This window comes from Letharia lupina, assembly GCF_014066315.1.
Source record: "Letharia lupina isolate WasteWater1 chromosome Unknown contig_6, whole genome shotgun sequence".
Taxonomy (NCBI): Eukaryota; Fungi; Ascomycota; class Lecanoromycetes; order Lecanorales; family Parmeliaceae; genus Letharia; species Letharia lupina.
In genome coordinates this window covers 1,846,120-1,868,955 of record NW_023502975.1, presented here as the reverse complement: position 1 = coordinate 1,868,955, position 22,836 = coordinate 1,846,120, and the positions used below count along the sequence as shown (strand labels likewise).

The 22,836-nt window shown below is 46.9% G+C and overlaps 8 protein-coding genes across 8 annotated transcripts; 4 read left to right on the top strand and 4 right to left on the bottom strand.

Annotated features, from left to right (window-relative positions):
* Positions 1-2,648: 2,648 nt before the first annotated feature.
* HO133_009331 (uncharacterized protein) lies at positions 2,649-4,340 on the bottom strand (the record flags this gene model as incomplete). The annotated part of the gene is made up of 6 exons (XM_037300192.1): positions 2,649-3,128; positions 3,178-3,775; positions 3,825-3,965; positions 4,017-4,105; positions 4,157-4,218; positions 4,271-4,340. 6 exons carry the CDS (start codon positions 4,338-4,340, stop codon positions 2,649-2,651), a joined length of 1,440 nt encoding a protein of 479 aa, XP_037155018.1.
* A 612-nt stretch (positions 4,341-4,952) lies between these two features.
* Positions 4,953-10,603, top strand: HO133_009330 (uncharacterized protein; the record flags this gene model as incomplete). Its single annotated transcript, XM_037300191.1, has 8 exons — positions 4,953-5,238; positions 5,291-5,361; positions 5,427-9,467; positions 9,522-9,809; positions 9,869-9,940; positions 10,000-10,047; positions 10,096-10,518; positions 10,577-10,603. 8 exons carry the CDS (start codon positions 4,953-4,955, stop codon positions 10,601-10,603), a joined length of 5,256 nt encoding a protein of 1,751 aa, XP_037155017.1.
* Positions 10,604-11,114: 511 nt separating this feature from the next.
* HO133_009329 (uncharacterized protein) lies at positions 11,115-12,276 on the top strand (the record flags this gene model as incomplete). The annotated part of the gene is made up of 7 exons (XM_037300190.1): positions 11,115-11,218; positions 11,269-11,400; positions 11,451-11,495; positions 11,551-11,723; positions 11,777-11,865; positions 11,920-12,024; positions 12,076-12,276. The coding sequence occupies 7 exons, from the start codon at positions 11,115-11,117 to the stop codon at positions 12,274-12,276; spliced, it is 849 nt and encodes a 282-aa protein (XP_037155016.1).
* Positions 12,277-12,788: 512 nt separating this feature from the next.
* HO133_009328 (uncharacterized protein) lies at positions 12,789-13,682 on the bottom strand (the record flags this gene model as incomplete). The annotated part of the gene is made up of 1 exon (XM_037300189.1): positions 12,789-13,682. One exon carries the CDS (start codon positions 13,680-13,682, stop codon positions 12,789-12,791), a length of 894 nt encoding a protein of 297 aa, XP_037155015.1.
* A 284-nt stretch (positions 13,683-13,966) lies between these two features.
* HO133_009327 (uncharacterized protein) lies at positions 13,967-17,616 on the bottom strand (the record flags this gene model as incomplete). Its single annotated transcript, XM_037300188.1, has 4 exons — positions 13,967-16,941; positions 17,005-17,198; positions 17,261-17,409; positions 17,479-17,616. The coding sequence occupies 4 exons, from the start codon at positions 17,614-17,616 to the stop codon at positions 13,967-13,969; spliced, it is 3,456 nt and encodes a 1,151-aa protein (XP_037155014.1).
* A 302-nt stretch (positions 17,617-17,918) lies between these two features.
* On the top strand, positions 17,919-20,495 carry HO133_009326 (uncharacterized protein; the record flags this gene model as incomplete). Its single annotated transcript, XM_037300187.1, has 5 exons — positions 17,919-18,027; positions 18,083-18,153; positions 18,210-18,510; positions 18,560-19,484; positions 19,538-20,495. 5 exons carry the CDS (start codon positions 17,919-17,921, stop codon positions 20,493-20,495), a joined length of 2,364 nt encoding a protein of 787 aa, XP_037155013.1.
* Positions 20,496-21,068: 573 nt separating this feature from the next.
* HO133_009325 (uncharacterized protein) lies at positions 21,069-21,848 on the top strand (the record flags this gene model as incomplete). The annotated part of the gene is made up of 2 exons (XM_037300186.1): positions 21,069-21,328; positions 21,383-21,848. 2 exons carry the CDS (start codon positions 21,069-21,071, stop codon positions 21,846-21,848), a joined length of 726 nt encoding a protein of 241 aa, XP_037155012.1.
* A 264-nt stretch (positions 21,849-22,112) lies between these two features.
* On the bottom strand, positions 22,113-22,586 carry HO133_009324 (uncharacterized protein; the record flags this gene model as incomplete). The annotated part of the gene is made up of 2 exons (XM_037300185.1): positions 22,113-22,384; positions 22,442-22,586. The coding sequence occupies 2 exons, from the start codon at positions 22,584-22,586 to the stop codon at positions 22,113-22,115; spliced, it is 417 nt and encodes a 138-aa protein (XP_037155011.1).
* Positions 22,587-22,836: the final 250 nt, after the last annotated feature.

Here is a 22,836-nt window from a genome sequence, read left to right as displayed (position 1 = left end):
TATTTAATTAATCTTATCGAAGATCTTATTAAAAGATTTAATTATTGCGTTATTATTATAGTAGTTAACTTTATTAAAGCCTTTAATAAAATAATTTAGATTTTTTAAATTATATATCTTTCTTTAATTTAAGTACTTAAATAAATGAAGAAATCGATATTATAGTAGATAATGAGTTTACGAAAGTATATAAGTCTACTACGATATCTTAATAGATAAATGTTAACTAATTTTTAATATTATTTATATTAGTAGACTTAATATATTAAATAACTACTTATATATAGCCCGAAGGCTCTCTTCTATTATATATATTTATTAGAGTATACTTTTTAGTAATAAGATAAGCGAGTATTACTCTAGTTAATTTCTTAAATTATCTTAATAGCATCTTATACTATTTTTTAATATCATTATCTATTTATAAATTAAGCTTTTTAAGATTTAATAATTTAATAATATATTATAATAATACTATATCTCTTAATATTATATTAAGATTAGCTTTAATTATAGAAAAGCCTTTTATAATAACTATATCTTATAATTATTTAATAAAAAGAATAACGCTACGAAAGTAGATATCTTTATTAATTATAATAATCTTATTTTCTCTATAGAATTTATTGAGATAAGAGTCGAAGTAGTTAAAATCTAATAGATTCTATTAATTGAAAATACTTAACGAGATAAATAACTTTCTAGATAAATCTTATAATTCTAATTCTTCTATAGAGCCTATAGGGCTAGATAATATTTATAGATTTTATAATATTTAGATTATAACTCTTTAAATAGTATTATTAAGATCTTATTAAAGCTATTAATAATTAAAAGAAGAGTTAAAAGCTATAATATTATTATAGATTATAATCTTTATAGAGGTCTTAGAAGTAGAAGAAGAATATTTACTAAATAAGCTTATTAATATAGAGCTTTTTATTTAAATAAGATTTAAAGATTTCTATATAGCTAGCGAGAGAGAGCTTAATAAAGGTGAATTTAATAGGGTAATATCGATTAAAGAAGGCTTTAGTAGCTCTACTAGCTGTATAATAAGATTATTAAAATCTTTAACTATCTTATAAAAGAAAGGCTTATTAATAGCTTAATCTAATAGTTATAATATTAATAACTTAAATTCTAAGAAATTAGATTTAGTTTTTACTTTATTATTTTATAATATAGATAAGAGTCTTAATAGCTCTAAGAGCTTAAGAGTATAAATGATAAGATATTAGATTATAGATACTATTAAAGACTTTAGTAGATTAAGATATAAGTATACTATTTTAATAAAGTCGTCGATTCGAAAGACTAATATAATTGCTCTTTAATTGATATAAATATAGACGATATCGATGTTAAGGAGATATTCTACTAGATTAGAATTACTTACTAGATTAATAAGATAGTAAAGACTTTTTAATTAATAAATAAAAGAGCGTTAGTAAAAGATTTAGATAATAGAATAGCTATAAAGAATTAAGTAATAAAGTGCTATTAAACGAATAGATAATAATAGAGAAGCTTCTAAATTATTTAATAGTTAATTAATATCGAATAATAATATTACTATTATATTATAAAAGTAATATAGAAATATAAGTATAAGAGTAATATATAGTAAAGATAGTTATTCTTCTATTAAGAAGTAACTACTTATAATGCTAAGCTAAGGTTCTTACTAAGATACCTTCTTAATAGATACGAAGATAGATTAAATTATATATCTATACAGTCACGATAGCTTACTATAACAATTATCTTAATTAATTTATTATTTAATTTATAGTTTTATATTATAATATAATAACTTATAAATATAAGTAAATATATTTAAAGTTTTATAAATATTTTATTATTTTAAGATATTTTAAATAAATAATTATAAGACTTAATAACTTAAGAAATTTTAAACTTTAAACTTAGAAAATTTAATATATTAAGAGTATTTATATATATCTTTATTAAATCTAATAATTCGATTAATAAGTAATATTATATTGAAGTGAAATAGCTTCGGGGTAGCTTCGGGGTAGCTCGCTCCGGGTCAAAGCTACCCCGAAAGCTACCAATGCTAATATATACCCAGGGGTGAATCAGCCAAACCATCAAAAAAATGAGGCTTGGCAGGGTTTCCTACTCAGACCCACTGCGTGGGGCCTTTCTGAGACTAGATTTCCTAATAATTACCCACAAGCTTTGATGCCCACTGGTTGAATCGACGTCTGCTGTGGCACTCGCCTTCTCGACATTATACCAACAGCCCCACTTGCTCGACGGGATTCGATGGAAGCAGCCTGTTTCATTGTCTTGTAGTTCCAAGATTCTACCCCAGTGACAAGGCTACGTACCTTCAGAGCGGTTGAATGACCGAAGACTCCAAGTCTCTGGGCATTGTGGTTTTTGACCTGTGCGTGGCTCGAGTGGCTCCAAGTAGATCGGATTGGGTATCGATGATCCACACGGCCTGCCTTGACGATACAAGAATCCAAGGAGTGCTCTGATGACTGACGGGTGCAAAGAGACTTCGAGCGGGCCTTGGACCTCACAGTCAATATGCTTTACTCTTGAACCGGATCCCCTTCTTGCAGATACTGCGAATCTGGAAAGACATATGTCGTGCCACAGATCGAGCTTTTGGGTTAACGCTTTCGCATTTTGGGTTGAGACTTTTTGGTCCCGTTTGTAGCTGAACGCTTGGCGGTCCCTTGGTCTTCGCCACTCTCACCACTTTCTGCACCGTTCATCCATTCCCTACCCTCACCAGGGCTTTTACGCCTCATTGTGCCTGGGCCAACAGCAACAATCTCCTCTTCGCTTTCGCTGTCGCCAACATCCAGCAAGACTGGCATGCTGAATGACTCCTCTTCAAACTCACTCTTGGCAGGCTCGATTGTTAGGACGTCTACAGCTTCATCCTCAAGATCTAATCGACGCTTGTGAATTTCTTCGATCGGATGAATGTCGAATTCGTCTTCACGCTCAATGTATTCAACGTTTTCCTCGACCTCGGCAAAGTCTGGTGCAAGCGCTGACCAACGCTGCGGGGTGACGATGGACCACAGATAAACCCGTCCTGTCTCGAGGCCGCAAGCAGAAACGAACGGTCGATGTGGATGCCACTACTACGTGTCAGCCAGACCATACACTCCCTACTGAACAGCTGCCAACCTCTACTACTCCAAGCTCTTCTTTTGGGCCCTCCAAGATCTTGACCAGGCTGCCATGACCCCTTTCCCATACGTAGATATCGTGATTCATGTAGGTAGTGGCACAAACATACTCTCCTGTTGAGCTAAATGCGACGTGATTCCAAGATAACCTATTGACCACATCCTGGAATTTGTGCTCTACTTCGACACTGATGTCATCAATATCTAGGTCAATCTTTGATAGATCTGGTACGTGAATGGTCCGGATTACTCGGTCGCTAGCGTTGCAAACCATGTGGCGTCCAGATGCCGTAAGGCGGAGAAAAATGACCACACCTGCGCATAGTCGAGTTGAATGTATAATCGCGCAAGTTTGTGTCTCTATGATGTTTAACCACCCTTTGCTGGTGCCGGCAATGATATGGTTACCTAGAGATGTGAAGATGGTAACACAGGTTGATTGCTTCGCATCTTGTGCTGCTTGCTTTTCGTTGATATCTTCTCCTTCCATACGAAGTCTTCTTGGGGCGGTTGGTAGCTGGCGCTTAACGGGCACCGTACCGGATATGTCAACTAGCATCGGCTGGTCTTCAAACAGAGAGGCAACGAAGAGCAAACTAGGTAGATCTGAGCATGTATCTGAACACGAATCGCGATCCTACGTACTGATTGTATGGATGTAGTTCGGCAATGTACACTGGTGCCTCAAAGCGAACAATCCGAACTCTCGTACCATCACTGAGATCCCAAAGTATGCATTTCGAATCCTGCGAGGAGCTGAGGAGATGACGGCCATCGCGTGACCAACTGTAAGGGTTGAATCATAGGAAAAGAGCCAATCAAGGGTCGCTCTCGTACCTCAGTGACTGGATTTGGCGTGTATGACCACGAAGCTTGCGAGCCACTCCACTGGTTTCAATGTCGAAAATCACGATAGTTCCATCCACCTAAGCGGAGCGATTAGTGCCAATCCTTGCGGTGACGTGTCGGATACGTACCCGGCCTGAAGCAAGAAAGTCTCCTCTACGATTGAATCTGAGACACGTTGCATGCCCAGATCCTGGTCATAAGTAGTCAGCAAGAACATAGCAATGCATTAGAGACGATCGTACTGAGCTTGCCCGTGAGCGCTTCTGGGTAGTCCTGAGCGAGGATGAACGGATCAGTCAGAGCAAGATTCATGCTTGAATATGAGCGACCATGTATTGGTCCAGAAAGCAAAAAGAGATTTCATATGAGTAACGCTTCAGATCAGTAGCATGCTCTAAAACAAGAGCAAGTGTGAAGATGCAGAGTGTTGACCTCAAGTGAAGTGGTGAGTGAGTCGAATCGAAAGGAAGGTCAGCCGAATTAGTCTAAACCTCAAGCGGCTGCCATCGACGCTAGTCCTACTTGTAAATTTGAAAAGCGACACAACTTCCATCTCTCACGATACCGGCGACATTCCATCATTCATCCGGCCGTCGCGCAGTATCGCTCTCGCTGTTTCAGAACCCACGGCAAAAGGTGCACGAAGAATATTACGTTTGAGTATATCGCTGAGATCTCGAGTGGAGGGTGATTCACTGCGAAGGGAGCCCTTTGCGGCCAGCCCGGGCGCTGACCAAGAGTCGCGACAGTGTTCCCTACACGACCTGCATCGACTTTTGACCTCGTGTCAATAGTCGAGGGCTCGGATGGGTTCAGGCAGGCTTTTGTGATTTTACAAGGAGGTTGATCTCCGTGAACACTTAGATCTCACAGACTCCAACTCCTTGCCACCTTCGGCCTTGTTTTCGATCTTCAACATCAAAGATGGCGAACCTCAACTTTCAATACTCTAGTGCGCCTCTGCGCTCCATCCAAGAGATCCAGTTTGGGCTTCTCTCACCCGAAGAAATTAAGAATATGAGTGTGGCTCCTATAGAGTACCCCGAGACGATGGACGAGCAGAATCTGCGGCCCCGACAGATGGGCTTGGCGGATCCGCGACTTGGTTCTATTGACAGAGCTGTCAAGTGTGGTACCTGCGATGAAAACATGTCAGAATGTCCAGGACATTTTGGACATATTGAACTCGCAGTACCTGTTTACCATGTTGGTATGTGGTAGGGAGTAGAACTTCGCTCTAGGTATTACTGACGAAACGCCAGGTTTTATGACGAAAATAAAGAAACTGCTGGAAACAGTATGCCACAACTGCGGCAAGATATTAGTAGATGAAGTTAGTCATCCCTTACGGGATGGCCGATCTTGTCCTTTGTATGTTGCTGACGCCTTTCGTTTTAGAGCAACCCAGCGTTTGCGGATGCGATACGTCGCAGAGACCCCAAGAAACGCTTCGACTTGGTCTGGCGGCTTTGCAAACCTAAAATGATCTGCGAGACCACGATGGCATTGGACGATGACGCCCCATCGGACAAAACAAAAGAGCCAAAGCATGACCATGGTGGCTGTGGAAACATACAACCTGAAGTGCGACGAGAAGGACTCCGACTGACTGGTACCTGGAAAGCCCAAAAAGGCGACGAGGAAAACGAGGGCCAACAGCCTGAGAAAAAACCCATCACGCCACAAATGGCCCTCAATATCTTCCGCCACATCTCTACAGAGGATATCAAACGAATGGGGTTGAGCAATGATTATGCACGCCCTGAATGGATGATTATCACTGTCCTTCCTGTGCCACCTCCGCCCGTACGGCCTAGCATTTCTGTGGACGGAGGTAATGGTCCCCGTGGCGAAGACGACTTGACATACAAGCTTGGCGATATCATCCGTGCAAACGGCAATGTCCGACGTTGCGAAACAGAAGGCTCCCCCGCGCATGTTGTTAATGAATTCGAGCAGCTGTTGCAATTCCATGTTGCTACCTATATGGACAACGATATCGCTGGTCAGCCCCAAGCCCTGCAAAAGTCTGGACGTCCTGTCAAGTCCATACGTGCTCGTCTCAAGGGCAAGGAAGGTCGTCTACGGGGGAATCTCATGGGAAAGCGCGTTGATTTCTCCGCTCGTACCGTTATCACAGGAGACCCGAATCTCTCTCTTGACGAAGTAGGTGTGCCGAGAAGCATCGCAAGAACACTTACATACCCTGAGACCGTGACTCCTTACAACATTCAAAAGCTACACCAGCTTGTCAAAAACGGACCAAACGAGCACCCAGGTGCGAAGTACGTGATTCGTGATACAGGGGAGCGGATAGATCTGCGTCACCATAAACGAGCCGGAGAAATCTCCCTACAGTACGGGTGGAAAGTTGAGCGACACATTGTGGATGGTGACTATATCATTTTCAACCGACAACCTTCGCTGCATAAGGAGTCAATGATGGGGCATCGCGTACGGGTCATGCCTTATTCCACATTTCGCCTGAATCTCTCCGTCACCTCTCCCTATAACGCTGATTTCGACGGAGACGAGATGAATTTGCACGTACCTCAGAGCGAAGAGACACGCGCAGAAATCAACCAGCTCTGCATGGTTCCGTTGAATATTGTATCGCCTCAACGAAATGGACCGCTGATGGGCATCGTGCAAGACACATTGTGTGGTATCTACAAGATGTGTCGACGAGATGTATTCTTGACCAAGGAACAAGTCATGAACATACTGCTCTGGGTTCCAGACTGGGATGGTGTGATCCCTCAGCCTGCCATTGTCAAGCCGCTGGCGAAGTGGACTGGCAAGCAGATCTTGAGTCTGGTCATCCCAACAGGCTTAAATCTTCTGCGAGGAAGCGAGGAAGGATTCTCGCCGCTCAACGACGATGGACTGTTGATATCTGGCGGCGAACTGATGTATGGTCTCCTCAACAAGAAAACCGTTGGTGCTTCAGGGGGTGGGGTTATCCACATCGTTTTCAACGAGAAAGGTCCCGAGGCTGCCATGATCTTCTTCAATGGAGCTCAGACGGTTGTCAACTATTGGCTACTGCATAACGGATTCAGTATTGGCATCGGCGATACCATACCAGATCGCCATACTATACAGCAGATCGAGAATGCGGTCAATAATCAAAAGGCGGAAGTATTGGAGATCACTCGGAGCGCAACTGAAAACGAGCTTGAGTCTCTTCCAGGTATGAATGTTCGAGAGACGTTCGAAAGCAAGGTCTCAAAAGCACTGAACAAAGCTCGTGACGACGCCGGCACCGTAACTGAAAAGAGCCTCAAGGATCTCAACAATGCCACTCAAATGGCTCGCTCTGGATCTAAAGGCTCAACTATCAACATCTCTCAGATGACAGCTGTGGTAGGTCAGCAGTCTGTCGAGGGCAAGCGGATACCTTTTGGGTTCAAATACCGGACTTTGCCTCATTTTACAAAGGATGATTACTCACCAGAATCGAGAGGGTTCGTCGAGAACTCGTACTTGCGAGGCTTGACCCCGACGGAATTCTTCTTCCATGCCATGGCTGGTCGTGAGGGCCTTATTGATACAGCCGTGAAGACAGCCGAGACGGGTTACATTCAGCGCCGTTTGGTCAAGGCATTGGAAGATGTTATGGCTAAATACGATGGCACTGTACGCAATTCTCTTGGCGACATTGTCCAATTCGTCTATGGTGAGGATGGCCTCGACGGTGTCCACATCGAACAGCAACGTGTTGATATCATCGCATGCTCGACCAAGCAATTTGAGCGGAAGTTTCGGGTTGACCTCATGGACTCGAAGCCGGAAACAAGCATCTCTCCAGAATTTTTAGAGCAAGCCAATGAGATGATCGGAGACGTTGAGACACAGAAACACCTCGATAACGAGTACCGACAGCTTGAGAAGGACCGCGCTGAATTGCGCAAGAACAGGCAAGATGACACTGAGAATCTGCAACTTCCTCTCAATGTCATTCGCATGTTGGAAACGGCGAAAACGACATTCAAGATCAAGAATGGCGCACGAAGCAATCTGCATCCGGCGGAGGTCATTCCACAAGTTCAAGATCTACTCGATCGGCTCGTCGTCGTTCGAGGCACCGATAGACTTTCCGAAGAAGCTCAGCATAACGCGACCTTGCTTTTCAAAATACAGCTTCGTTCGCGTTTAGCCTTCAAACGTCTGGTCATGGAGAATTCTCTCAACAAGCTCGCATTTCAGCACGTACTAGGTGAGATTGAGAGTCGTTTCTGCCGCGCTGCTGTCAACCCTGGCGAGATGGTTGGAGTCTTGGCCGCACAGTCGATTGGAGAGCCTGCTACCCAAATGACTTTAAATACCTTCCATTTTGCCGGTGTTTCCTCCAAGAACGTCACGTTGGGCGTGCCTCGTCTGAAGGAGATTTTAAACGTGGCCACGAATATCAAGACTCCATCAATGACGGTCTATCAGGAGGAGGGAATGACAGGAAACCAAGAGAGCGCGAAACTGCTTCGAAGTGCTGTGGAACATACAACTCTCCGCTCTGTCACCGAAACTACTGAGGTATACTACGATCCGGACATTCAATCAACGGTCATTGAAGCAGACCGTGACATGGTGGAGTCTTATTTCATCTTGCCCGGAGGCGATGTTGAAGACCAATTTCGACAATCACGTTGGCTTCTTCGGATTATACTTGGCCGTCGCGCTCTGCTTGATAAGGGTTTGACCGTTCAAGACGTTGCTGCCAAGATTAAGGAGAATTACGCTAAAGATCTTGCCGTCATTTTCAGTGATGACAATGCTGATGAACAGGTGGTTCGAATCCGCATGATCCAAGACCATGGCAAAGGAGACGAGGACGACGATCTTGAAGAAGATCTGATGCTCAAACGACTCGAAAACCACATGCTTGACACGCTCACTTTACGAGGCGTTCCTGGTATCGAGCGAGCGTTTCTCAACACGCGCATGAAGATTCGTACGACAGAGGACGGATCTATGGTTAGCTCCAAAGATGATCCTCTCTGCAAAGAATGGTTCCTGGACACCAGTGGCTCGTCTCTCGCCGAAGTTCTGACCATACCTGGTGTTGATACGAAGCGTACATATTCGAACTCTTTCATCGAAGTCTTCGAAGTCTTCGGTATTGAGGCCTCCAGATCAGCTCTCATGCGCGAATTGACTCAAGTGTTGGCTTTTGACGGTTCATACGTCAACCATCGCCATTTGGCACTACTTGTCGATGTGATGACTGCTCGGGGTTCTCTCATGGCCATTACTCGCCATGGTATAAACAGGGCTGATACAGGTGCATTGATGAGATGTTCTTTCGAAGAGACGGTTGAGATTCTCTACGAGGCTGCCGCCTGCGGGGAGCTCGATGACTGTCGAGGTGTTTCCGAGAACGTCATGCTTGGACAATTGGCTCCACTTGGGACAGGAGAGCTGGAGGTTTTCCTAGATCAGGTAAAGTTTCTCATTCAGATGCCTGTTTTCTCGTTGCTGACATTTTACTTCAAGCACATGCTTGACACGGTCATCAGTGACAATGCACGACTGGGCATCATGCCTAATATCGGTGTCAAAGGCAACGTCATGGCAGATGGGGCCGCTACGCCATACGACAGTGGCTCACCTATGCAAGACGGAAGTGGATACCTAGGAAGCCCCGATTATGGCGCGGCATTCTCACCGATTGTTCAGTCTGGCGGCGCTACCCCTGGCGGATTTACTGAATACCAGCCTCAGGGTTTCGGTGGTGGCTTGTCTCCATACAGTAGCAGAAGTCCAGGTGGCTATAGCCCAAGTGTAAGTCCCGTCTAGTCAGTCTATAATGAATCATCCGAGCTTGCTGACGCCTCGCATAGTCTCCGTTCAACACTTCGCCCACAAGTCCTTTTGGTGCCTCGCCGTCGTCCCCAGGGTTCTACAGTCCGACGGTACGTTGTTCCAATTGGAACATGCAATGAGATGCTGTTGCTAATCTTCTCTCATCCAGAGCCCGTCAGGAGCTTTTGCATCCAGTCCGAAGTTCTCGCCTGCCTCGGTATGTTTCAATACTCCACATCTCTCTGCTCTTGCTGACCATCTAAAGCCGGCCTACGCCGCCTCACCCGCGTTTACTCCCACAAGTCCTTCCTACTCGCCTTCAAGCCCTGCTTATGGTCTTGGCGTCTCTCCGACCAGCCCCAGCTACAGCCCAACGAGTCCCTCATACAGCCCGACGAGTCCCTCATACAGCCCGACAAGTCCATCATATTCTCCCTCTTCGCCGGCATTTGGCAAGGCCTCTGGAATCTCGCCCACCAGCCCAGTATACAGCCCGACAAGTCCCTCATACTCCCCTTCGAGCCCCAACTACAATCCTCAAGCTGCCGGCAAGCAACAAAGCCCTACGAGCCCGGTTTATAGCCCTACTAGTCCAATGGGCTACTCACCTTCGAGTCCTCAATTCACCCCTGGATCAGATCCAAGGTCCATCAGTCCATCTTCAAGTTCACCGAAGTGGACGCCTACTGTAAGACTTCTCCCTTATGACATCCGATAGTCTACGCTTGCTAACTTTAATTTTGCAGAGTCCAACGTTTAGCCCAGAGCAGTAGTAACGGTTATGATTCGCTCTCACGGTCAACAGATCTTTGGAGCTTCTTAAACACAGTAGCTTTGGCTACTCATGAACTTCTATTACATTCCTGCATTTCCACGTATCAACTCCTCGTTGTCGAGGTGGATGCTGTAGGACGTTTCGAGTTCTAGTCGGAGAGAGCAAGCACGGATGGCGTTTGGTGTTAACAATCTCCAAGCTCACACAGAGCAAAAGTCTATCCTGCGAAGTTCAAAACAGAATGTGCTTGCGAGACTCTCTCGAAAGGAACTTCTAGGGTTGGCGTTCCAGATACTAGTCGGTGGCTTCAGCGTGGCTGGGCACTCCCGGCGTTACAATATTTGTAAAATAGAGCAGATAAACAAGGAATCATAATTAGCCTTGTGTACGGTTGTGACTTATTCTATCGGCAGACAGTAATCTCTAAATCACGAATCCGTTGATCCTCTGCCCTAAATTTCAACCTTTACCATTCTGCACTGTCTCCGAGCTATACTCCGTGCATTGATATGGCAAACTCGAAATATGAGTACGTCAAAACGTTTGAACAGTCGACTACGTTGCTTCCAGACACCTACATGACTGTACGGATTGATGGGCGTGGATTTCATAAGTTGGTACCCGATCTCTGCTCGATATCTCCTGCGCAACTCATATCTCCAGACTTTCAGCAAAGTACAAATTCGAGAAACCCAATGATCGCCATGCATTGGAGTTGATGAACGCCGCAGCCACGGCGATGATGAAAGAGTTGCCAGACATTGATTGCGCCTATGGCGAAAGCGATGAGTTTAGGTATGATGCCGGCTCATGGATGATTTCTCTCGCGCTGATTGTCGACTTAGCTTCATATTCGACCGATCAAGCCGACTGTTCGAAAGGCGAGAGAGGTAAGTGGGTTATTTCTCGTGATGAAGAGAAACGAATCTTAATATTTGTTCTCAGCAAAATTCTCACTACGGTGGTGTCCACTTTTACATCGTATTATATTCATCTTTGGTCCGATTTCTTCGCAGACAAGCCGTTGTCGCCTCCCATGCCAACATTTGATGGGAGAGTGGTGCTTTACCCGTCCTCCTCGACTTTGCGGGACTACATGAGTTGGAGGCAAGTGGATTGTACGTCCTTCTGCCCTGCGTGCAATAGAAGGGGAAGCTCAAGTATTTCCCAGGTCATATAAACAATCTTTACAATACTACGTTCTGGGCTTTGGTGCAAAACGGCGGCATGGATGCCACTCAAGCAGAGGAGAGGCTGAAAGTATTCTGCTTCAATGGTGTAAGCATGGTGGGCTTTTAGCTGATCTTGACGCAGGGCACAATGGCATCAGAGAAGAACGAGATCTTGTTTTGCGAATTCAAGATGAACTACAATAACGAAGCAGACATGTTTAAGAAAGGCAGCATCATCTACCGTGATGTATGCTAAGACAGCGCTCCCTTAATCCAAGAGGCTGCTGATGCCGTACAGTGTGATACTTCCAGCTCTGACAGCCAGGAGGCCCATGCGCCTGCTGTGTTCAACAGCGAGCAATCCGAGATGTCCAAGACTGCAAAGAAAAAGGAGCGAAGACGACGTGCGCAAGCCAGTATTACAATAGAGCACACAGATATCATCAGAAATGAGTTTTGGGACCAGAGACCTTGGCTACTTTCAGGGCCATCTCAATAGCTAAAACACCCGATAATGTGCCTTCCAAAATCAATGACTCAGGCCGCGGAGATCGCAATTCTGAGTCGAACAACCAGTCAACGTCCACTGGCAAGCCTCAACCTTCTCCAAATCAACGCAATTTCGTATAAGAACGGTCTGTGCGGCCCATACTAAGATATCCACGATTCCACGGCGAGGATTCTGCTGTTCACCCTAGAGCTTGGAGTCTTAGACTGGCTCAATTAGCTTACAGCATCACCAGTCTACATCCCCTAAGAATCAAGCCCCCTGCGCCAATGGTGTTTCAGTGGTCTCCTTTGCCGTTTTCGAAATCTAGGTAGGCGCTTGCAGGACTTCGCCCGCCAGATATTTGTTGAATTATGCTGTTTTTCAGTGCAAGACCATTCCTCGATTTGTCAAGGCGCGGAATTTTTGTAATTGTCATTGGGGCATCCAAGATGCTCGCTACTGCAGATGTTCCGTTTGTTCCTCGGCAATGCAATACCACGAGACTGAACGAAATGCTCCATTCAGGAGGTGCACTGAGTATCTGCCGCTCGTCGTCGCTTCCCGCTTTTGCCCTTTCTCTTCACATCCTGCGACGCATTGCGAGGCCTCGTTGCAACGGGTTCTGCATCCTCGGCTTTGTGCAGCTGTTCCTTGCTTCGCCTCTTGGGTCTGTCTGACGTCGAAATATCATTGCTAGCAGTTGACCAAGGCTGTTCTGGCAGCTCACGGCTCTGACCAGCTTCCAGAGCTCTCCTAGCCTTTTTTTCTCTCTTTCGTTGCCGTCGTTGTTCGTTGGTCTCCGTATCTTTCGGTCTCTCCCGTAGCTTTTGGTATTCTTCCTCTCTCCCAACATCCTTGGGATCTTGTTGAACTGCATCAACAGCTACCAATTTGGAAAATTCAGCAATGTCTTCCGCCTCTTGGTGCCGTCGCTTTCTCTTGCTCCTTTTAACATCCTTCACCGCAGCCGCAGTGAGATCCACATCGTTGCTGCCCCTCTCCTGTTTCCTCTGGTCCTCTGACTGTGACTGTGTCTCCCGGTGATCGTTCTCTTCAGGTGTCAAAGTACCATTCAAACTCTCTCCTCTCACAAAATTGCTGTAGAGACCGCCCTGCCCAACCCACTTCGCCCCTCCAACCCCCACCATTTGCAGCGCTTGGGCACCAGAGCCAAACGCTATTCCTTCCGTCTTCCCCGTTGCCTCATTCTTCGTATTATTCAGCCCCTTCAGCGTATCATCAAAGGCTCTCGCCCACCATTGATCGGCGTGGGCATCATGCTGTTTCTTCCCAACGCCGAGGACATTCGCCTTTTGGGATATATGAATGGGCTTTGTAATTCCTCGGCCTGAATGATGAAGTGCATGGCCATCACCTCGCCAGCCTTGATTTGTCAAGTAGGCTGCGGCGTCCATCCTCTAGCAAGGACGTGGGCACATTCTTTGCACAATCCATGATCTTAGTGCGTCGCAAATTACAGGATTTTTTATATTTTATCTCCGTTTGACTATTTCCGGAGCGAGAGCCTTTATCCTCTTTGACTATTTGAGATTCCGAAAGTGAACGGTCGAAGATTATGGGAACGGTCATTTATAGAATTGACTGATCTCTTCCTGCAAGCAGATTTTCTATTCTCCTACTTTACAGCATACAAGCGAGTCAGAGCATGGCTTGGCTCTCATTGGTAAGATGGTTGCCGCTAATCATCATCATCTCCCAACTCGCTGCCCCTCTCGATTAAATCGCTCGCAGAATAATCGCCCTTTCGACTCTTCCGTCGAATGTTCGGCCATGAGATACTAGAACGGCTGCTCTTATCCTGCTGTGGTGTACTACCGGCACTTTCGACGCTCTTTCCTAGAAGCTCCTCATTGTTTGCCAACTCGTCGATCTCTCCCGGCGTTGAAGGTAGGTCTCGCTTTTTGCCCCAAGGTACGTTAAACTTGCTGGAGCTACTTTTGCGGGTGATTTTCTGCATCAACGTCTCCTTGGGTCCGGAAGGGGTCACCGCTTCAGAGGGAGTCCCAGACGTAGAACGATCAAAAGAGTCGTGAGAATCTGCAGTTGAAGTTGCTGTGGTGATGGATTGAGCATCTCGGGACAGTCTTGGGTTTTGAGGCGAAGAGTCAAGGACGGAATCGAATTCGTCGGTTTCTCCCTTCTCCCCCTCCTTATCCTTGGGCTTTTCCGTATTCTTGCTGCCAGTCCTTTCACCTTTCGTCGTTTTCTTAGTGTCTCCCCGAGTGAAGAGCGTCTTGAAGCTTGGTGCAGCAGGATTCAATCTAGGAGTGACGGGTCGTTGAGAGGACTGCGGGCGTGTGCCGATGGGAGCTTGCTCAGAACTCTGCTTTGAGAATGATCCAGCATATCCTTCAGGATCGAGGGGAGTACTACCAATAGAGAGGTTACTAGTCGAGCCATGTTGCACCGAGGGACGGCGCGATGGAGCGCGCGACCACGGCCCGCTGCCTGTAGACCAATTCACGCCCAAGGGGCTGCTGCGGGTTGGAAGGCTGTCCGGTACTGCCCATCCTAGGCGTTGACTATCGCTCGACGGCCTCGAGAGGATCTGATCATAAGAGTAAGTGGAAGAAGGTCTGGAAGAAGATGGTTGATCTGCAAAAGCCGTGGTTTCTAACCCGTCAAACTTCGAACCGAACATGTTTAGTCGACTTCTGCGGCCGGACCCGGTGCGAGCGGTAATAAGCCCAGAATCCTCTGGATTGCCTGTGTTTCGATTCAAAAGTCCTGCCATTGGGTTGGCCCAATTACCATGGCTTCCTCTCCTTCGCCGACTCCCACCAGGATCGAGGTGGTCTTGCTCTAAGTTCCTCGGAAAAGACTGACTCTGCCCTTGCTTTAGTGTACCTAGAAGCGGAGGTTCTTGTGTGCTAGGCTTTGCCCTCTGCCGATTGAAAGTTGAAGAGAAAAGATTGGCGAGCCTACTGGTGACTAAAGGATTGGAGTCTGCAGCTATTGAGGACTGGAAAGGCGCACTCGTCGGATTGACCAGGTGACTGTCCCCTTCCATAAATGGGTCTGGGCGCGTTTGATAGCCATGCAAGTTGTGCAGACTGTCATGCGGACTTGAAAAGAGACTCCCTGCTCGACTGCCTGCAGATACAGGTGTATGAGGCCCATGGGTCGATGCATCTGGGTTTGATACGGCATGCCCAAGAAAAAGGTCCGGATTTGCAGTACCCAAGGGCTCCTGACCAGCGGTATCAGTGAAGCGCTGGGCAATGGCATCGTCATCCCGGAAAAGATTGGAAGGAAGAAGACTATTTGCAGCCGGGCTCATCGGACCTCCGCCAGTCAACATCTCGGCGTCAGTCCGTGACAAGCCTGTCCGCTCCGACCCCGAAGGGACAGTCATCCCGTTACTCATGTTGAAGAACGGTGATGTCGCTGCAAATGGTGGGGAGATGGCAGCGCCGTTATGGAATGAGACGAGGCCGCTCTGGTAGTTAGCTGGGGGAGAAGACATCGTGCTGGCGCGTGAATTGTTTTGTCGATTTCTCCGTGACCTGCTACGTTGAATCGAAGAAGCTAGTTCCAGAGACGGAGTTGCGGCGAACTGCTCCGGATTTCTTGCTCGCTTGGTGAGCCACCAGTTTAAGTGCTCCTCAGCCTGCTGCTTCTCTAATTCGGCATGTTGGACGGCCTGCCAGAACGATCCCAATTGGGCTTGGATCGCCTGAACCTTTGTCTCCCACTCTTGATCGTTCTCTCTCTCGGACATAGAGCGCTCATGTTCCTCGCTTCCATCGTTGCTCAGTTTGTCTCTATCTTTCTCCATTGCCTTGATTTGGACGCCTTTAATACGGATTTCTTCCTCCAACGATTTGATAACAGCAACATCTTCGGCTATGCGTTTTCGTATGTCTGCAACCTCTTTGTCCTTGGCAGCAATGACATCGGCCTTTTCTCTCTCCATATCCTCTGTGTCTTGCTTCATCTCAATCGTTTCTCTTTCCCATCTTGCGGTGTCATCCCTGAGTTTCTGCCTATCCGCTTTCTTCTGTTGCAATTGCTTTTCTTTTGCAGCTTTTTTGCTTTGTGCTGTTCTATTCAGCTTGTCCAAATGGTTGCCGTGCCTCCGGAGTTCCGAGCTTGCTTCTTCTTTCTCTTTAAGGATCTGCTTCAGACCATCTTTCTCCTTGGCTAGCTCTGCCAAATACCGTTTAGATTCGTGTTCTTCTTCATATGTTTCCCTGTCTGTTCTTTGGACCTCATTTCTCAGGAAATCAAGCCTCTCTATCAGGCGTTTGATAGTCTCTGGAGATTCGTCCTCATCGCTGCCCTCTGTCTGGATAATTTGTCCACTGAGCTGTTCACCGCCAGAAGTGGCTGGTGAGTTTCGACGTCCTGACACTGTTCTCTTTGTCTGATGCTGGGCACCACTGAAGTCCCGGACAGTAGGAGATGGGAGGGCCGCTTCGAATGGCGCAGATGTAGCACGAACAGCGGCAGGCTCAGTGTCGCCGGCAGGATCGCTCGGAATGCTAGCGGCCTGTGTACTGGACTTAAGCGAGGGAGTGGTACGTAAACGTATGAGAGGTCCAAGCGACGTGAATTTCGCCGCGTTCGTTGCAAGGACTCTTATGTTGTAGTAGTTGCCGGGCTTTAGACCGGTTATCTGGATCGAAGTGTCCCCTCGACCGAATTCGCCAACTTTGAGCGCCACAGATTAGCATCGCTGGAGAAAGCATGGCGATTCCCAGAGAGAATCCGTACCTTTGATTCCATTAACCTCTATGGTGTGCATTAGGGATGCAGCCTGATTGTCCGGAGGCTTCCAATATAGTAGAACCGACTCAGATGTGATACCAGCCAAGGAAACTTCAGGTATGGGAGGAATGTCCAAACCCAGGAGCTCTTGAAGTTCTTCCACAGGCTTCTGATTGATCTGCCAAAGGCGATAGAGAATCCTACAGCAAACTTAGCATCTCATGCATGGAAAGAAAGGAATAGCCGGGTAATGATGACTGACCATGCAAGTGCGCATATGAATGCAGCATCCTGGAACATAAAGAAAGCCATGGACAGGTGTGGGGAGGCGAGCCTGGGTGATACCATGGACGCCCATTGCTCTAGGGCCGCATCCCATTGTAGGAAAAGCATGGACTGCACGTCTAAACCCTGGGACAATGCAAGGATCAAAAGGCAAAAGTAACCTGAGTAGCACGAAATAAGGAGTGCCCAGTATACTTGGCAAACGATAGGCTGTCTGAGCTTTGGTGTACCTATTGCTTGATTTTCGACGTGTTCGTCTTCCACAAGTTCTGCTTCAGCCTGTTTAGCCTTATTCTTGGCTGTACCGGGCCGTCCCGTCCGCCTCTTAGCCATAATCCAACGGTCGATCAGTCAAGCTTTCATATGAGGCTTAGCGGGATTACTGTAAAAGTATGGTAGATGATGACTTGCAAGCTTTCATGTGATGTGACATTTAGCACGAGCCTTAGACAGGTCTGAAATGGAAGTATGATTTCGCGCACAGAGTCAGGCTTCGATCCATATCCTAGAAATGTGATCCACAAAACATCAGCTCTTCTTTCCTGCACATGAGGAATTGTCTTGTTGCGGAATTGAAGCCCGTTGATAACGACTGATATTTGGATTGTTTACAAAATCTGCTGTCGTTTGGGGAGATGCAGTATGTGAGGAGTATCGGGGGTTCAGTATCCAAAACATGGAATTCCATTAATCCAGCGACACTTAGCGGTGCTATCGATGTTATCGTTGTTGAGCAGGAAGACGGTACAGACAGATCTTACAACCACGCTTTACTTCTATAATTGACCATGCCGATTAGGATCACTAGCATGCTCACCGTTCCATGTCCGCTTTGGAAAATTTTCACTACTGAGGCCGTATGAAAAGAAAGTGTGCTACTCTCCCATCTGGCGCCTGGGGCTCGGCTTACTAGGCAATCAATCTAGGTTGAGTTCAAGGTCAACAATGCCAAGCAAGACCATTCTATGAAGCTTGGAGAAGGCGGAGAAGCCTTCTTCGTATTCGAGACTTCTGACGAAATCCCAGAGAGCCTGCAAACATCGCCCGTTATTTCACCAGCAACGAGTCCGCAAAGTCTATTAGAGCAGGATGTCACCTCGGTCCCTACATTACAGGAGCCGGAGTTCCTAGATCTAAATATGGATGGGATTAACGATCGAAGACGGGACACGGTTGGACGAGCGAGGCCAATCTTGTCTGATGCTTCGAGAGCCAAGAGTGATTTTGGTAGGCACTATCTGATCCCACTGGTGTGCAGGAGTAACGCCAGATACAGGTGCGCTTACTCCGCTATCTACTAGCCCTGGGGCAGCTTCGGACGATGTTGGAAGGAGAGATTGGTCGGCTTCCAAGACTACGTCTTCTCCACACATCAAGCGCGCTGCTTCGGCGGAGTTTGTACAAACGTCCACACGTCCACAAAGCGAGATCCACGGCGATCGTACACACATTCAGGCGCATGGAGGCGGGTTGGGTCTCGACAATGGACCCAGCCTGGCAACGTCTGCTCCTACAGAACGCTCCATCAGTCCACCGCCTCTCTCTTCGAACGATGCATTCAACCGAGCAAAACTGCTGTCAAAGAAATTGTCGATTTCTAATATTCCTACCCGCGTCACGGACAACGGAGATTTGATGCTTGATATGACCGGCTACAAAAGCAGTGAGGACGAAGCTCTTCGAGCAGAGGTAATAGCACGCAAGATACTGGCCGAGGAATTGGAAGGGAACTACGACATCGGCGCTCTGATAGGTGCCGATGAGCAGGGCAACCTATGGATATATAGTAGCGAGGAGGCCAAAGAGGCTGCTGGACGTAGAATTGGACTTCAAGGTCTGGCCCCAGGTGCAGTGTTCAATGATGCAGCATCAGATCCCGGTTATCACAGCGACGACGAAAGACTACCTACGACCTCCCAGATTTCAAGCAAGCACCATCGGACCAAATCAGATGCCACCCCAACTGGGCTTGTGACACCACCACATACGCCTCCAGCCGAGGAACCCGGCAGTGGGGATCCCAACAGGAACTACGCGAAAACCCTACGACTCACCAGTGATCAGTTGAAAGCTCTGAACTTGAAGCCAGGGGAGAATTCTATGAGTTTCAGTGTCAACCGCGCTACGTGTCAGGCCTCTATGTACTATTGGAAGTACGATGTGCCAATTGTCATATCAGACATTGACGGCACAATTACAAAGTAAGTTGTGCGGCTCATACCCAACACTGCGGAACTAAACATCAGCTGTGCAGATCCGATGCTCTCGGTCATGTGTTGAATATGATTGGCCGTGACTGGACCCACATAGGTGTTGCAAAGCTATACGCGGACATTGTGGCAAATGGATATAATATCCTATATCTAACCAGCAGATCTGTTGGGCAAGCAGATACGACTCGGAGCTATCTGAACGGGGTCTCTCAGGAGGGGTTCAAACTACCCAAAGGCCCAGTGATCATGAGTCCTGATCGAACAATCGCTGCATTGAGGCGCGAGATATATCTTCGTAAACCAGAAGTGTTTAAAATGGCCTGTCTCCGCGATATTTTGAATCTCTTTGGCCAAGAGAGGAAACCATTTTATGCCGGGTTTGGGAACCGATTGACAGACGCTTTGAGCTACAGATCAGTCAACATTCCGTCGACACGAATCTTCACGATCAATTCGAACGCGGAGGTCTCTCTTGATCTTCTCACTCTGAACAAATACAAAAGCAGCTATGTTACCATGCGAGAGGTTGTGGACCACTTTTTTCCCACTGTAAGTTTACTTACGAATGGTGGTGCGGAAAAGGAAACGGATTTCGTTTTCTGGAGGGACGTGCCTGAGGAAATTGACTATTTGTCGGAAAGTGACTCTGAGGTTGAAAAACAAATGAGAAAAGAGAGGGAAAGTATAAGGAGTGAAGACTATGGAAGCGAAGGTCTCGATGATGATGATGATGTTGACGAGGAGGATGAAGAAGAGGAACTAGATGGCTTGGGGGAAAGCTATTTGTCCAGGGATTCGATTGATGAAGGAGAGGGAGAAGACTTGGTTTCCTCAATAATCGGAAGCATCTCACTTAACGATGACGGAAACGATGGTGTACCTGATGCGGTAGAAGTTGAGATTGCTGACTCTGATGGAAGATCGTCGAAGGCTGATCTCAAAAAGATCACAGCAGCTGAAGTCACACGCTCTGCTACCGGGGCGGCAGAAGACGAATGAACATCGAGCTAGGTACAGGAATGATAAGGTCAGAATTGGAGCTACCGATGCAAGCAAGGCGCTGGAAGTAGTTGGTGTATTGGGAAAAGCTCTTGCATATGTGGGGTTTCACGCATTATGGCTGCATTGGAGCGGCATTGGATGGCGCTTTTGACGAGGGTCATGGTCCTGAAGCCTGCTGAACAATCCTTTTGTTATGGAGTACAGCGTCCAAGGGAGACGTTTCAACACTCTTTCTGTACAATTTTGTAAGGTACTGAGGCGGAGGACAAGTAGCAGGTGATTTGGCAAAGTGCTCTGACACATTGAGAATTCAAGCACTGAAGAACTGACGCTGACTCATCTGGCTTGATACCTATTTACCCAGAGATGAAGCGGTTGTTCTCTCAACTTGCTTGAAGTAAGGTAGTAGTGGTACTCTACACGATGAAACGATGAGACCATTTTACCCAAGTCCTGTCTCGGTAGACCTGCCTCAAGCACCTTAATTTCATTTTCGCCGAGGCACTTCGACGTATATTCATCTACCACCTCTAGCTCGCTACAATCTGCAGACTGCGCTGTGCGCTCATCATGGCGGAAGCCAATGGCGCTGTTCCAGATGCCAATCCAGCAGCTAATCAATCGTCTAGTCAAGATGAACCTACAGCGGCGGATCTGATTAACCCCAGCTTTACCACAAACTCTCCGGTGGACAATGGCCAATCAAAGAGACCTCGAGATGCCCGACTCATACACCTTGTTCTTTCAAACTACGGTGTGAATGCCTATCAAGAACGAGTCCCTCTCCAGCTTATGGATTTTGCCTACCGCTATACATCTTCGACATTACAGTAAGTATTCTCTGAGAGCTCCAATCACCACTATATGTTAACAACTGATCCCAGGGATGCCCTTCATTTCGTCAGCGAAGGTTATGGGACCTCGGGTTCTGGCACAGGTTCTGGTAAAGCTGCGGCACAAAATGAGTTGAGCTCCGTCACATTGTCAGCACTCCGATTGAGCATAGCCAGTCGTACACACTATCAACTCAACCCTACATTGCCAAAGGAGTTCTACAATGAGATTGCGCAAGAAAAAAACCGCGTGGCGTTACCGCCAGTTTCTAAAGACTGGGGCATGAGGCTGCCGCCAGAGCAATATTGCCTAACGGGTGCTGCTTGGAATTTGCGCGAAGAATGGGATGAGGAGGACGATGAGATGGAAGATGCAATAAAAGAGGAAAGAATGGAAGACGTCGACGGTGAAGGCGCCGAGGGCGATGATGGCGGAGATGAGGAAGGCGGTGGCAGGATGGAGGACATCTTCGGAGACGGCAACAATGCAGAAGCGGGCGGAGACATGGAGCCATAAAGCTCAACAGTGAATTTGTCTCCTTTGCGCAAGCGGTTTAGCGGTGCATTGGAAGGCGTTCTTGAGGCTCGAGGCCTGGTAAGGATTAGGGATTTGCAGACAGCAGATGGACCCAAAGGCAGAGAAATGCCTTCTTAACTAAGTAACAGTAACAGTGTCATTGCCAACCAATGTCCTGCCTCCCGCGTCGGTTGCTCAAAAGTCGTAAATGCCTGCACCCAATTTGTTGATACACATATTCTAATAGATGCCAGCGATGCCTACTCAGTCCTTCTCGGCCTTATCTTCCTCGTTTTGACCTGAAGACTTCGGGATATCCCACCATTCCTTGAAGAACTTCTCAGCCTCCACCTTTTGACGCCTTTTTTCTTCCATTTCAAGTCGCCGCAAGTCCATGTTGGCGAACCACTCCTCTCTTGCCGCATCCTGCTCCTTTTGTGATGCATATTGAATCATGCACGAATTCATCGCCAGGCGCTGTTTCCGACATGCCCAGGTTGCAGAAATAGTGCGGTTGGTAGCACATGATGCGAAGTCTAGGCGTTGGATTAGAAAAACGGCCACAAAGTAGAAGGAATAGATATCTTACGTACCCCGTATCTCATTGGCACAATGACCTCGGACTTTCTTATAATAGAGATCTCTTACCTGAGATTCCTGGGCTGCAGAAAGCGGGAGAGGATTTCGGGAGGGGACAGGACTTGATTGGAGAGATTCGGGTTTGGGTCTGGCCATCATGATTGCAGGTCACGGAAGCCGAGCGTGTTGGGTATGATCAACCGAGTAGTATTGCTGTTGCACGCGAGTTATGAGTATATACTTCATGTTGAGCGTGACGTAGAAAGCAAATGAGTTGGGAAGCGCTCCTGTTCATGCTTTCACATACCTATCATGAATATTACGCTAGCTGTGTATTTTATCTCCCAGCTAGTTTAGTACCGAACAATTTTTTTATCCAACAAACAAACGAACGCTGTCGTTTGTATAA